Source organism: Rhopilema esculentum, chromosome 11, assembly GCF_057945365.1.
Source record: "Rhopilema esculentum isolate cy_ngs chromosome 11, ASM5794536v1, whole genome shotgun sequence".
NCBI classification, from domain to species: Eukaryota; Metazoa; Cnidaria; class Scyphozoa; order Rhizostomeae; family Rhizostomatidae; genus Rhopilema; species Rhopilema esculentum.
In genome coordinates, this window is record NC_142825.1 from 16,876,414 (window position 1) to 16,892,489 (window position 16,076).

General features: G+C 36.3%; 2 protein-coding genes across 2 annotated transcripts; one reads left to right on the forward strand and one right to left on the reverse strand.

The window, feature by feature from the left end:
• Positions 1–3: 3 nt before the first annotated feature.
• On the forward strand, positions 4–7,575 carry LOC148959137 (uncharacterized). The gene is made up of 8 exons (XM_089111505.1): positions 4–2,028; positions 2,361–2,519; positions 2,905–2,977; positions 3,228–3,370; positions 3,824–3,942; positions 4,203–4,353; positions 4,836–5,929; positions 6,627–7,575. Exons 1-6 carry the CDS (start codon positions 1,937–1,939, stop codon positions 4,262–4,264), a joined length of 648 nt encoding a protein of 215 aa, XP_088967631.1. The 5' UTR covers positions 4–1,936; the 3' UTR covers positions 4,265–4,353; positions 4,836–5,929; positions 6,627–7,575.
• Positions 7,576–7,579: 4 nt separating this feature from the next.
• Positions 7,580–13,032, reverse strand: LOC148959138 (uncharacterized). The gene is made up of 2 exons (XM_089111512.1): positions 9,542–13,032; positions 7,580–9,446 (listed from the first exon to the last, which is right to left on the reverse strand). The coding sequence occupies exon 2, from the start codon at positions 8,689–8,691 to the stop codon at positions 8,212–8,214; it is 480 nt and encodes a 159-aa protein (XP_088967638.1). The 5' UTR covers positions 8,692–9,446; positions 9,542–13,032; the 3' UTR covers positions 7,580–8,211.
• Positions 13,033–16,076: the final 3,044 nt, after the last annotated feature.

A 16,076-nucleotide genomic window follows, 5' to 3' on the forward strand; every position in this document is an offset into this window, starting at 1 on the left:
GGGTTCAGATAAAAGCGAATGTTTTTTGGGGAGGGAATCTAGCAAAACCAACAAAAGCGAACCTGAGAGAGGAGGGGTTCGAAATAGGTAAAAAATGAGTGAACATATAGATAAAATAGGTAAAAGGTAAAAGATCTCGTCGGAAAATCTGGGCTTTCATGGGATAATTTGACGTCAGATAATTTTACGTCGGATAACGTCTAACGTTCCGAAATGACTGCAAGAAATCGTTCTGAAATGTATTTTGAGCAAATCTAAAGGGCGTGTTTGTCAAATTTTCTGCCCGCTTTGCTTTCGATGAAAGAATATATTTGCATTCTCCTTTTGACCCCAGGGGCCTCTATAACCTCTATGTTCCCTTGAACATACTTGATACAATATTAGCCAATACTAAAAAGCAAACAAACAATATATGACAAAAATCAAACTGCTTGCGAATTGTTTATCTAATTTCAATTCCGTAAAGATTAGCTGAACTTTCCATCGGATTCTTCCAAACAAAAGTTGTTTTCAAACATACAGTATTTCCCACTGAAGAAAACAAAATAGAATGCAGAATATTAAAGCCAAAAATTCCTTGCCAACAGCGAAATCGAAAGACCTTTTGTAGCATCATTTGCCTTAGATGAGATATTAATCGAGGTATCAAAATGGGCATGGTTCAAAATGTTACCTCTTCGGAAATTGTAGGCCTAAGCATTTACAGTTTCTTAATTTTTCTGGAACATACTACTAGAGTTTTTATCTTTTAGCCGTCCTAGTTCTAGTTTCTTATAGAAAAACATGCATTTAAGAAGCTTTATAGCAGCGTTTAGTACTATAGTCTCTGAAAATTAAGAATCTTAGTAATTTTATCCTGTTCCATTTTTCCTTGACGTGCAGACACCATAACCACTCCAAATGAACATTTCCGGGTTTGGTAGATGTTTTAATGCATCAATAGGATGAATCAAAATAACAGGTCCTGACAACTGCACAAGTGGCAGCGGTCTCGATTTAGATTTCTCAGCACAATTGATATGGAATGATACTAATATCACTCCGGATAAACATTTTCCTTTTTCGTGGACATTTTGTTGCATCAAAAGGATTAATTAAAATAAAACGGATTTAACACCTACATTAAATATAGACAATCTCGATTCAGATTCTCCTAGCACGAATAACATAGAAATGACATTTATATCACTCCGGATAAACATTTCCGGGTTTGGCAGTGCATCAACAGGACGAATCAAAATAAACAGGTCCTGACAACTGCACAAGTAGCAGCGGTCTCGATTTAGATTAACTAGCATTATTTATACCTAAAGCACGTTTATATCAAATTAACTGTTATTGCCATACAAGTAGCGACTTGGGCATCTTCAACATCATCACAGTGAATAAAATGGAGTTTCCTGAAGAGGTTTGTTCAACTGATTTTGTGCGTTTTTACATCTTTCTATATATTCAAAACAAAGTCTTTTATTACACTCTCCTCCTATAAGAAAATTTGAAAATCCTCCGTACTGCAACTTTCTAGATTTTCTCATGGAAGTTTTCTTAGTTTCTTAAACTTTGGTATATTGTCGTGTTTTTTTGTAAGAAACTAGGGTCCAGGGCTAGTAGGCAGTTCCTTAAATATTTTTTAAAATTCCAATAGTTTTTCAAGCATTTCTTAAAATTCTTAAATAATGAAATTTTCCAAATGTGCTTTCAAGACACAGTTAATAGCTGTATTTTAATTCAAGTATTAACAAGACTGGCATCCAGAGATAAGATAACAAAATAAAACTTTTTTCGATTTCAGCTGTCTTTGAACGATTCTTATTCAGAAGGGAGACGTAGAAACAACTATTATGTCTCCAATAATAAAACGTACTACTCTCCAATCAATCGTCAGGAGACTTTAAAATCATTATTTGGCGATTTTGTTTTAAAAATTATTGGAACAATGAAGGACGAAAAGAAGAAAATGGGGTATTGGATTTGCTCATGTAGAGGAATTTCAATAGACAGCAGCAATACGCAACAAGTTGAAACGAGGTAGACATCAAATTTAAACATTCCATAACATGAATATTTATAGAAAAGGTAAAGGCCGAATGTAGAAGTTGAAAATAGAAAAAAAGAAGAAGGTAAAGGTGGTTTTCCTCATAATAGAAGAAAAATACTGGTTGCCTGCTAATAGACACATTCGTCCCCCTCTATGCAACATAAATGTCATTTTGAAAGGCCATTTCTCACTTTAAAAGGCACCTCTCTACTCACTTGATCAGTCGCTTAAAAAGATTTGGGGGCACATGTCCCCACTTTTCACGTTGCCAATTTACTTCTTTACATGTAAACCTAATTGTCTCGTTTCCTTCTACTTTCAGAAACATTACCTTGGAAACTTGCTGCTTCGACTCAAAGGCCAAATTTCAAGCAGCAATAAGAACCTGCTTCGACTCAGGAGGATTTACGGTGGACGGAGCAATATCTCCAAGTGACCTTTCAGATTATTTTCTATACTTGAAGGAGGATTATTTATCGGGGTAATTTTGTTTCAACTTGGTTCATAACAGTATATATTTTTCTAACTCGACTTTATTTAATCTGCTCATTTCATAAATCCATCAGCTTTCAATGCTATCTGTAGATCAAATTTCCTCTCACATTCTCCTGTATCTTATCTTCAAAAAGTCTCCAGGCAGCGATCACTTGATTGCTAGACCCAAGAGAGTAATTCTACCATAAATATACCTGAGACCCCCCTTTGCTCTTCATGACCTAAATAAGGTCTTAAAAGATTAGGTAACTTTTCATTGATCAATCTAAGCTAGAAAATAGTCTAATTTAGATAACTCTAATTTTCTTTAGTGATAGTTTAAGGAATATGGGTGCATTGAGTAATTTCTTCAGTTATAAATGTTTTTACAGATCCCTACGACAATTTAAGATGCCTACTCATACTGGGTATATAGGCGATGGCTACTGGTTTCTGAACCAAGAAGTGAGAATTATGATATCTTATCTTGTCTTAAATGACAAAATACTATCTCGACTCTATTGGTGGTTGAGGCATTTTCATATAGCATTCAGCTTCTGCTTATTGTTAGTTTTTAGCTACATTAATGATAGCTTATTTCAAAGAATTGCCCTATGGCATTGTTGAGCTTATTACCTCTTGTATTTACTATTATTATTGAGATAAGAAAATTGAATGCTTTGCAGGCGTAGCTTATGTTGGACATCTTCTAAAGCTTCAGATTGAAAATGGGGTGCCACTTTCATCCACCGACATCAAATATTTCCAAGTGGCAGATGCGGTTGCAGAAAATGCACTTCTGAGAGTTAAGCAGGAGCTCATTGATGACAAAGAAGTCTGCTTGGAAGTCAACAGACGGTATGTTTACAATGCTTAAACGATTTCTTCAGAAAAATAACTCAATTTGTTCTGAGCCTCCAAATTCTCACAAATTTTGATTTCTCCATATGGGTAATTGAAACAAGTGCATATGGAAACATAAATTTTCATATTTAGGCAAGTCGAGCACTAAAGTGCAAATTTATCCATCCATTTTACCGTGACAATGTGTGTCACAATTTATTGATTTGGAAAGAAACGTGCTTAGATTTGTATTTATCATTTTTAAGTACTAGATAAAGATTAAAAATGAAAATATTCTAATAAAACATTTCTAGTTCAACAATGGATAAATTAACAGCTGTCTAAGCCGCCAACGTAGTTGGTGTATTCTCAAAAGCGGATCAAATCTTGCCCCTTGTAGGAGTAAGAAGCAATTAAATTTAATTTTTATCATTATCATGGATTAAATTCAATTTTTATCATTCCCAGGTTGATACAGCTATCAAAGAATTTTGGTGCGAACTGTCTTTCTATGCTCCTGGCTGTGACATTTGTTCTGAGTCGCCTGTTAAGAGTGTCAGCATCCAATGAAGATAGGAAAAATTCTGGTATGTGGAAACGAAAACTAAAACTAAAAGATACCAAAAGTAAAGCAGTGGCGCCTGGTCCTCTCCAAGGACAAGGAGGAAGAAAGCAACATTAAAAAGCCTTTGTTTCCACGTTTCGTGTTACTGAACTGAAGTAGTTTCACATCTTTTTTAATTTTGTAAGCCTTACAAAAATAATGCGATGCAAGCACATAAATCAGCAAGGCCTATCCTTTTTGAAACATACATAGAATTGAATTTTAATTTTTTTTTACTTCTAGGGGAAACACTGACTGCACTTTTAATAAGTAAAGCCATGAATGTGGGTAAAACCTTGACCTGAGAAATTATAAATCTTGGTCAAGGAGCACTTGGTCGTGAGCATGCCCTTTTCTTATCTGGTGATGATCAAAACATGACGGGAACTTCAATGTAAGTGTGAGCAGATAATCCGCTGTAACGTATAAATACAAATTATAAAAACAAAAGGAAAAAGCTACGGCCCTGATGAAGGTGTATAATGCTGGGGTCACTGGTTTCTGTCCAGAAAAAACTTACTAAAATGATAAGACGTCAGTATCCTCTTTACAAAATGCAGGGAATAGCTCAAGACCCAGCAACCATCTAAGTTGGCTTGTGTGTCCCACTATTTTATCGATATTGAACCTGATGAAATCAGTAAGTTCAAAGAAATAATACTTTAGAAACTAGTTCTTAAATTGGTTTAGATATTAACTTCGTTCAGTAACATATAACAATTGAATAGAACCTCTCAAAATGCTTTTGGCAAAAATAAAGATTCGATCAGCCATTTGGCAGGACAAAAATGCATTTATCTGTAGAGAAAGCAAGCTATGTTATCTGCATCCCCAAGTTAAAATTGCTAATTCTTGCAATGTTAAATGTATTTCTAGAAAAATGATGCTGCAGTGTGCAACAAAAAGTAACTTGGTGACAAGTGTCAATGACGTGACGATGTCAAATATATTTGCGGAGTATTTTCTGCAGTTCCACGAAGGGCTCTTGCAAGGATCGTTGGGGCAAGGCTTGAGGAGACCAAAAACAAGTGGTTACCTGCTATCTTCAAATCACCCTTTACCAGAAAGGTTCATGAAAAACTGTCTATCAAAAAAACCATTTACTATTGCTCAGTTTAACCATGTTTTTTTCAAGCATACCTGTAGAACGTTAGATTTTGGCTTTGATCATTGAGGTACTAACTCTTTCCCTAGTGGGTGCTGCCTTCTTAGTGGGAGGCTTGTTATTTTGAAAAAAACTGTAAAAATCTTGAAAAGGGCATGCCACTTAATTTCTATGAAGCACCAAATCCCCATCTAGAAAATTGATCAACTGCCTCTGTATCAATTCTTTTAAGTGAACAGTTTGAGAATTATATTTTTAAATTTTCTTTACTAAGAGTGCTTCCTAGATAATAGCTTAAAGATGATGAAAGGAACAACTTTTCGAATCAGTATGTGATATCAATGCGATTCATATGTAGATTTAACTTGCAAGAAGCTAGATACAAAAGTTCCAGCTGTAACTTTGCAGGTTACAAGGCAGAGTTGTCACATTTCCTTACAAAAAGGATCCAAACTTGACAGAGGAAAACAATGCAAAACTTAAAGAAATTTCGAAGCTTGCAACTGATTACCACGTGAGTTATTGAGCTGCTTTAATGGTAATGACAGTCAATGTATTTCTATCACGTTTCTATTTCCAAACTGTTTCTTTAAAATAATTGATTTTTCAACTCCTGATACTATAATGATTGTCAACTCAGTGATTAATTGATTGTCATTTTCTCTTCAGTGACGAATCAATTCTGATCAATTATCCTCCATTGCAGGGGTTTCTGACAGCTTGGGTAATCCATTTCGGACGCAAATGGGCCATGTTGGAAGAGAATGTAACCAAAAAACTGGCTAGCATACTCTCTCTGTGCATCCCAGGAAAGCAGCAACGTTGGTATGATGCATTAGCCTCAGTGCTATATACACATCATATGGTGAGAATTATTCTAAATAATAACATTTCTGTTATTTTTTTGGTTGAAATTTGAGGTATGTTTCTTTGGTTAGATAAAAAATCTGCCAAAATGAGCACCTCTATGTTAAGTTTTTAAAGAGTCCCCCGCTGGAATGTTATTTACAATTAAGGTAAACTCAAGAAAATGATACCAATAAAAATAATTCTATTAGGAAAGAGGTACATAACTAACATAAGATCTGAAAGTTTCACAATTTTGCCCATTTTTGGACTTTAAAAATCAGTCCCAACAGTCACATTGAATTCTGTTGAAAATGAACAATTTAGCAACCACGTGGAACAGTAAAAATAAAAAAGGATAATGAAAATTCCCTTAGTCTATTGTACCAAGGCAAGAGCAATTGTAGTATTTTTTCAAAAAAACCATTTGAACAAGAAACTCTCTTCTATCTAACTTTGGAAAATAACAATATTATAAAAAATGATATTGATATGAATATTTCATTATCTTTACTGTATTTGTAATGATATAGTTTTTCTCCAAAAAAACTCCAATCCTAATAAGGCAACCAGGCCTCTTAAGTTTCTGATAAAGGTATTATTAGACTGTCTGTCTATTTTCTATTGCTTGTGTCAGTATTGCTCAGTAGTTACTTTCGAAAAAATAAAAATTTCATCCCCGAGTCAAGTGTCTACATGCTCTTTCTTGTATCTAGTATAAAAGAAGCACCGGTGTTGGCAATTCTTTGTTTGAAACCCAAAAGCAACAGGTCATTGTCCAAATAGGAATGGCTGATCACTTTGAAAAGCCATTCCTCCGGCGACTAGAGGACAATATTGTTGCAAAAATCAAAGTCAGGGACTGCAACGTAAGTTTTTATTCCTATGAATTACATTTTTTACAGTTTTATCATTTTCATAATTTTAGATTTGAAGCAGTGGCAGAGACACGGAGTTGTATGGGGGGATGGCAATTCAGATTCATCTAAAAACGGCATAATTCCCTAAGACCTATAGATGCCCCCTAAGATGTAAAACGGGCGTTTCCCTAAGACCTAAAATTTTGCAGAGGTCTTTGCCCCCGGATCACCCCTCGGATTGCCCCCGGGTTGAAATGGGCTTGGTTTGCACATAATTGAGCTATATGCACCGAATTGAGATGCAGTAACATAACGTTTCTACTTGCAAGTGTAATTGAGTCGGACTAATTGCAAAAGCTTTGCTCATGCTGTTCGTACTATTAAAAATTTTTGAGCAACCAGCATGCTATTTGAATTTAGGAGCCTTTGAAACAGATCACTATTTGTATTTTTCATCAGAAAATGATTTAACTTGAATGGGTACTGCATTAGTGATTTGAGAAAACTGATGCAGAAAGCACCTTAACCTTATTGTTAATAATAAATTCTGTACCTATAAAGTCTTTTATATTTTACTGTTACGTTACCTGTACTCAACTAGATGTCCCTGCATACAGCAAATATTTATCATTTATGAAAAAGCCTGATCGCTTTTACAGGTCTTACAATAGCTCAATTGGAGCATCCAAGCTACCGAAAACGGAAGGCTTGGTCCAGGTGTTTCTATCAGAGCAACGACAATAAAAGAAGAGTTTACGGACATTCGCAAAGAGGTTATATTTTACCTTTATCGTGCAAAAAAACCCTCATCTTCAAGGCCATAATTATAAAAATTTCTTTTCAGTCCAATAATGTCAACTGACTAGTGTCACAAATTTCTCTGCTCCCTCTTTTCAGCACTCCCAAGTGAAGAGAAATATGAATCATTTAAGCTCTTATAAACATTTATTATATATATATGTGTATGTTCTAATCAAAGGAAACACAAAATGAAGTTAAAAGAATGACGGGAAAGTCGACCACTCAACCTTGCCGTTTCGGAAGAGAAGGAACCGACTTCAGTGTTGGAAAAATAAAAGCAAGATACAAACTTTAAGCCATGCACTTCTGAAAATATGGTAAGAAGATGGAGACACCAATGGTACTTCATAGACACCCAATTTTTAACCAATTCTAAGCTTTCATTGGAATGGGTAATATTTGAATTTTCAAATTTTGGTCAATAAAATGTTTTTAAAAAAATACCTCAAAATTACTAGTCTGAAGAGCTTTGTTTAATTAAATTCATTATCTTAGCATTTTGCTCTTTGATCTCCTGCAAAATAATATGCTGCTGTTGCTGCTGTTGATTCAAAAAATTGACTTTCTCCCCAAGCTGCAGCAGCATATTGCTTCGCCATTCCTCCCTCTGGCAACATTGCAGTTTCCCCTCTACTTCCTTTTATTTTATTTTCAAGGCCTTTTCTTTGAAACCCAGTTCTCTTTCTTTCAACTCCAATTTCTTTTCCATAAAATGCTTCCCCCTTTCATTTTTTTCTTTCAAATACTCAATTGTCTCTGAGCCATAATAGTGTCTCTTCTTCTTCTTTCCTGTTCCTTCCTTCTCTCTCTCTAATGTCTCTGCTAATGTTTCCATTGAGCGCTTTCTAACATTCTCTGCGACTTGCTTCTCATTCTCATCCCTCTTCTTTTCAATTCCTCTCCCAGTTTTCACTGCCTCCTCCATCATTTCAATAATATTTTCCAGGGCTTCATCAAGCTCTGTAATTTCTGGGGATATCCCACTTGCTCGTTCCTCACTAGCCATTCCTTTTCTAAAGTATCTCTCCAACTTTGAGAATCTATCTCTTACTGCCCTCTGGTCCACAGAAACTTTAGGTAACTTAAAGAACTCAAATTTTCTGCAATTGAATCCCAGCATTGACCCCTTTCTCTACTACCCACTTAAATCTATATGGCTCCAGAACAAGAATCTCACGGCATAATGCAACATCATGTGCAGTTGTCCAACTCTTCTTGGGCCTAAGCGAAATTTAGCTTTAAAATAAATAAGAAAACTGCAAGAAACATAGACATTTTTTTGCCAGTAATATTTATAATTTTATACAAACTTGAATGCCAAAGAATTCAAAATGTCCAAAAATAAAGTTAAATGTACATTGTTCAATTAAAATGTCGTAATCTTACATCGAAGGCTCAAAGGAAATTTTTAGATTGAATTACTAGCATAATAATTTACACAAAACAAGAACTACATTAGTTTCGATAGTCTACCTGTCACAAATAGATATTTTTTAGAAATAAAGGTTAAGATATCTTCTCCTAGTTCGGATAGAGACATGATAGGCCTACTACTTCGATAAGAAATTTACGGAAAGTTCCCTTTGACAGAAGAGGGCTATAAAATCTGCAAAGTGTTTAGAAATTTGCTACCAAAGTGGAAGTGCTTGATGATTAGATAACATGTGGCGGAACTAGCAGCCGGGAGGCAACCGTTTGATTACGTAGTTTGTGTTACGTGAGTATGTAACACACATTCACATTAAAAGCAAGAAATCAAGGTTCTATATCGATTCTTCAATTCGTACTGATAAGAACTAACATTTGAATTCGGCTTGCTTTCTTCTCATTTGATGCGCTCATCTTGCGTTTGATAAAGCAAAGAAACAACGTGTTCTAAAAAATGAAAAGTTTCCTATTCCTATAATATTCCTAAACGTAAACGTAAACGTAAACGTAAATATTCCTATAAAAATATAATGCATACTTACAGATCTAAGACGACGATGAATCCGGAAAATCTCAGCCTCTTCGATTTCGCTACAACCAGAAATGGGGGTTTCCTGGGAGGATCGTGCTAGATCCAGGCTACTTTGGGTCGTCCTATTGATCGTCGTCGTGAATCGTAAGCTCTCTTTTGTGATATGGACAACAAAAGTTATGTTTATCGCAACAGTCTCTGCTGATGAAAAATGGGAAAGAAAACATCTTTCAAATTTTTATCTAGATACACTTTTGTCAAAATTTTATACAAAAGAAGACTGAACAAGGAAAAACCATTTGCATTCAAAATTGGTATTTTTTGAGGTCTATTTGATTAAGATTTTCCACTTACATTTGCTTTTGTTTGTTTTCCGACAGATCCTATCCCTCTGTATTTAGTTGCTATCCCTTTTCTAACAAAATTTCTTAAAATTTCACAATCTTTGAACAATTAATTTTGTTTCTCTTTTTTCTAGAATTTGAGCTTTTGAGCAAGGGGTAAGATATAAACATGCCCAAAAAAGAAAACAGTTAAAATATTAATTGGTGTAATGATAATTAATGACAAAAACAAAAGTCAAAAACAAAGCTGTAACTGAGTTAGAATAATTACAATTACTGAATTAGAGTTGCATGCTTTAATGTTCAAATATATTGACAATTATTGGTGACTGCAGGATGACCAAAGCTGCACAAACTTGGACAAGCTTATATGCCAATGGTCTGTAGGCAGTGTCGTTGCTAGAAAGAATCCTGTAATTTCTTAAACTCTCAATAGCACGCTCTACATGTATTCTTGATCTTTCAATCTTGCTTGAAAAAACGGCCTCTTCTCTACTTAATTTATCTTTCCCTGCAAGGAATGCAGGGAGGTTCAGAAACACTCCTTGAGGCAATGAATCATGGAAAAAAAATCCTTTGTATCCCAAGATTAAGTCACCAGCCTTAAATGATAAAAAGGCATTATGGCCCTGCTGAGCTTTGCAAAATATGATTTCAAAACATGGGTCACAAGTTATATTCTAAGCAGTATCTGGTATGTCAAATGGGAGTTTACCAAGACCATTTTCCCATTGTCATTATCAAATCCTATTGTGGAATCCCACAGTGCATTTTCTATTGTTTAGCTGTTTATTTGTTTTGGTATTTAAGCTTATATTATTATAATTCTATTCTTATACATAGCAACAGATGTATTTACAAATCATTTGAGCATAATTATACTAATCCTGTCTTTTGTGTGTTTCAATAATAACTATACCCATAGGACTAATCACAAACTTCTTTGTGTGCAGGCTGAGTGAATCACACGTATAACATCAAGAATCTGTTTGGATGAAATATATAATTTATATAATTCTTGTATCTGATTGGTAGACTAATTCAATACTGGGTGTAACACTTAGTAATTTCGTAAAAATTTGGTTGAGTTGTTGGTTTTGTTGATGTTGAGTAATAGATTCGTTTAGAGGTTATATATTGAAATGAAAAATTGGAAACCTCACTAAACTTGTATCTTTGAGATCTACTCTGTTAAAGGCATTGAGTCATGATAAAATGGATTGGGTATACCTAAGTGCCAAAATCCGCTGAGTCATGATTTTCATGACTACGATGCTATTGGTTGACCTGGATCTGGTCACATGAACTCACCTCGTACTTATTGACAAAACAATTTTCATCAATAGCAAGTTGTCAACAACGGATGCAAATATCACATGAAACAGCAGCGATCACGCCGAAACCAAATTACCCCCTATAGAGAAGGCCTATTTACCATGATTCAATGCCTTTAAAAGAACCAGCAAGAACAAAAGAAGTTCTGATAACTCCTATCAAGATTTTACAAGTAGGGTTATGATTGTAGTTACTGTATGATATTGCAGCAGCATTTAGAACTGTTAGGTTATCGAACGAGAAAACTCATTTTTGGAGAGCTTCAATACTAGCCTCAGCTTGGCTGAGTTCCCCTTTTAAACTCTCAGTCTTTGCTAGCTTGTCTTGTGTAGAATCTTTGATTACCCCTAAATCTTTAAAACCAACATCTTTCCTGCTCATACTTGTTTCGCCCATATCCTCAATATTTCCTCACTTTCCTTTGGTAGTCTCCTCACTTCAACTGGAAAACTTTGGCAAATCTAATGCTGCTCTAGCTCTCTGTGAGGTCTTAGATGATCGTTTCGGCTCTCGTTCGTCTGCATCACCACCACGTAAATTCAAACTTGGCACAACACTTCGCTTCAACTTCGATTTTTGAAATTGAGATGGTGTATCGGGTCTAGGTGAAGCTTAAAGGCTGATTTCATTTTGACATTTTTTGTGCTCACAGCGGACGCAAAATCAAGACCATTTGTTTTAACTATGCATGCTCAGAATTGGGCGCTACACCCGCGTGCAAAGTAGCGAGATGGTGTATATTCAGTGCGACATATCCTTGTGAGCCAAGCCTCTTTACGAATCTGGTTGGAAGGTATTTCATGAAAGGAAAGATCCTTGTTTATCTCTGAATCAGAATTGCATTTGTGAATGCAGCAGTATCTCGGCATTTTAAGGAGGTACTCAACAAGCGTCCCCCAAACATGTTCACAAACTACGTAATCAAACGGTTGCCTCCCGGCTGCTAGTTCCACCACATGTTATCCAATGATCAAGCACTTCCACTTTGGTAGCATATTGGTTACTGCGATTTGATGACTTCTTTTCAATTTGAGACCATTTGGTCCAGTTTCAAGGCAGAAATCTGAAGGTGGTCAGTGACACCTACATGGCGAAGTTTGAATAGGGGTTTAATTTCAAAGCATCTTGTTTTACATCCTTTGCAAGAATAGCTATTGATGCCATCTGGTGTACCACTTAGATATGGGTATACAGTCCCAATAAAAAGACCACACACTTTAACTGCTAGTGCCTTATGCTTTGGAGCTTCAATTTTGAATTAGGTTTCTCATGCAATTTTGTTCATGGTCTGCTTTCCATCTTGTTGCTCCACTTGAAAACTTAATTGTCCCTGGGTAACAGTTTCCTTTTATTAAAGTTGTTGATGGCTTTAAAATATTTGTACGAACTGCAGATTTGAACTTGGAGACAGGAATTCTTCCTGCACGATAGCTCCAAGATGGAGAGGCAGACTGGGCTCTTGTTTTCTTTTCAGCCACTTCCTGCTGAGTCTTCATAAATGTTATTTTCTTTTCAAACTCAAAGCACAAGTTAATTAATTGCTCATAGTCTAAGTTTTCAAATTTCTTATCATAAAGTTCTGTCAGAACCAAGGGGAAAAGGGTCTTGAAGAACTTTTGGCTTAAATTTTTTGGCATGGCCAGGATAAACTGAGAGAAACGATGGTTTACCGTTAGCCACTTTCTCAAGAAACCCATCAAATTGCTTAAAAATTTCTTGGTAAATTGTTTTCGTTGGCAATGGTTCCTCTGTTTCAATGGATTATTTATCAATGCTCTCAGCAAGCTGCCTTTTGATGTTTCTGTAGATGAAAACGAAATTAAGGCTGCTACCAGAATGCTGCCTTCTGTGTCACTGTTGCTTTCTGTCCTGTCGTATTCTTGCAGCAGCTTCAACATAATACATTACCGAAGCAACGTGAGAGCACGTCTCTCCAATCCCAGAAATGCAGGTACAATGGGCAGTTATGACTGTGCCATCCTCCTGACAAATAAACCAAGCTTGTACTGGAGCTTTCCTTAGCGCTAGCTATGATTAACCTTTGCCCTGATCACATAATATGTAGCTTGTTATTTGTCAACAAATCTGTGTTTCAAAGACTGTACTTTCCGTACCCATCCAACCAAAAAACAGTCTTAAGCCTTCAAACTTTTATAGTTCTTGAAATCCTTCATCTCATAGAAAGGACTCCTTCCAAGGAGAAGGTAGTTCACCATGTCTATGTAAGTTAGTGATGGCAATGCCGCAGGATCAGTACTCCAGTGCTTCTCAGGAATTGCAAAGGGATCCTGACTCTCAATTATCAATATTTTTTCCAAATATCTAGCATGAGCAGTTGCATTTAAAGTTTCCATATATTTTGAAGACCCCATGGTGTCTCAAACTGTTTGAAAGGAGTTAATTTTTTTGAATGACCTAACTTTTCAACGATTATCTGTCTCGCGTGAACGAAGACTAGCTTTGTTTTGACTACCACAGCTACCAGAGTTCTACCAACATGGCAGAAACTAAACGCACATTGCATGGTGGTCCAATTCGGAAAAAGGTCTATATCCTGTGAGGGAAGTGTACAGTGGCTATATAGAATACAGTACTGAAAGGTGCCAAAACTTCGACCAATCAAAGTGATGTCATTTGTGGGTGACGACAATACCAACAATTGATTCGCCTCGATGAGATCTTTTGTTTGGTGCATTAACATCAGAGGTACCTCATGTGTGGCAGAAGTTACGGACCTAAACAGTTTTTGAATACCGGGCCAATTCTGAGAAAACTGTGACAGGTACTGGGCTTTGTTTGTGAAAAAAAACATCTGTGGCAAAAGTCTGTGAAAAAAGTTATTCACAAAAAACCAAAATTTGTTTGGCTCTTTTAACTTTTGGCACTTTTTGGCACAAAGGAAACGCGACAATCGATTTTTGATTTCAGGCTCGAATTGCCATCTCAATGGAAATTTTTTTGGCACATTTGGATTTCTAATCATTTTCACATGAATAAAGTTATTTGGCCTCAAATTCAAAATTTTTTTAAATTTTCCGACGTCATTCCCACATCCAAATTTTAAACCGACCACACCCATCCATGCCCCTTGAAAAGGACAACATTCGGTATGAGGGGCGTTTTGGTACTTCCACTGGTTCAGAAGTTATGGACAAAAGACTTTTTTGGCACCCCATTTTTGACCCTATGTTTTGGTTTTTGGCACAGAGTGGCGCAACTGAAAAAAGTACCATATGGCCGTTCCATCCCTTTTCAATCCACCATTAAGCGACCAGAGTTTGGCACCGTTTGCACTTCAGTACCCCTTTTGGTCTGTCTGTGACGAGCCACTGAATAGGGCTGAATTTCACTTGCCTCTGTAATATAATGACTACCCCAACCACACCCAAACTCATGTCACTCATGGACCTCGCGGAGATCTTTCGTTTGAGCCACAGTCCAGTTTTGTCCCTCTTGTGGTTCAAAAGTTACGGTCCAAAGTGTGTTTTTCACACTTCAGCACCAGTGCCACTGTGTTTATGCCAAATAACTCGGAACAGAGAGGTGGTACCTCCGTGCAAACCAAGGTCCTCCGCTAGCCCGCTAAATTTGGCACAGTTTCAGCCAATTCGGCCAACTATACCTCTTGTCACTTTTGAAACCCCTTTGTTTGAAAATCAGTCAAAAAGTGCCAAAATCGCCTCTTCTGACGTCACTGTGATGTAAGTACCACACTCAATCTGATTGCCGTTTTTTGCATAAGGTGCTCCTCCAATTGCTCTATGGCTGCCCACAAGCCCCGTCTCGATACCCCTCTCGTTTTTGAGTTATTCACGAAAAACCTGTTTTTGGCAGTTTTTTGCCAAGCCTTTGACACATGTTTTTTGGGGTTTACCCCCACCTTACCCCGTTACCCCCAACTCAAAGATTTCGTATTCGACTAGGACCCTTTAAAGATACAGCTTCTAAAAAAGGAATTTTCGATTACCTTGTGTCGTTCAAAACTTATTCACGAAAAATTTTCCCTATAGATATTAAGACACATACGTTAACACTATAGAATGCATTTGCTATAGGCTTTTCCTATACATTAAGGACCATCATTGACAGGTTTCTTTACTTTAGGCCACTAGAATTCATCTTGAATGAGGGTCAAGTTGACAGAATTTTCATCTTCGTACGTCTGTAAACAACTCGTGCAGCAACAAATGGAATATTGATATACTGTCCATCAGTGACTCTTCCTTGAACCTGCATCCATTGATCTCCTTCTATATCAACATTCTTCTTTAATTCATAAATGATGGCTTTAGCTAAATCGCTTCCACAGCCAGTGTCTCCCTCTGAGTTAAAATAAACTGGGGACATGCTCAAAGGTATTCTTGGCAAGCTCTACCTACTGCTGGGAACACGATAGTGACTTGGTTGACAATTATATGATTTGTGGATTTGTCTGCTGTCAGATATGGAGCCATACCTGTGTTTGGAAAAGGTATCTTTAGAAATCTGTTTGTTCTAATAATGTTCTAATGATATTCTAACAATGTAGATATAATGTAAACTATTACTTGAGCTACTTCTCAAATAGAAGGATTCTTTATGTTAAGCAAAGTGGAGACGCTATTTTCTATTTTTGCAACGTTCTCCTTAGTCAAAGAAATTTCATTGAGGTAGAATTTATATCAATGAAGACTGATTTTCAGGATGAAGAGCAAAACCCAAGAGACCTAGTAATTTAATTGTCACCAATATAGTATCACAATGCTTTTGGTATGATGTAGCAATTATAAGCAAATCGTCAACAAAGGCACAAAGTTTGTAACCTTTTGTTCTTAAGGCTGACAAAAGTGGCTTCAAAAATTTGGTAATTTTCCTGGGGCAATGGAA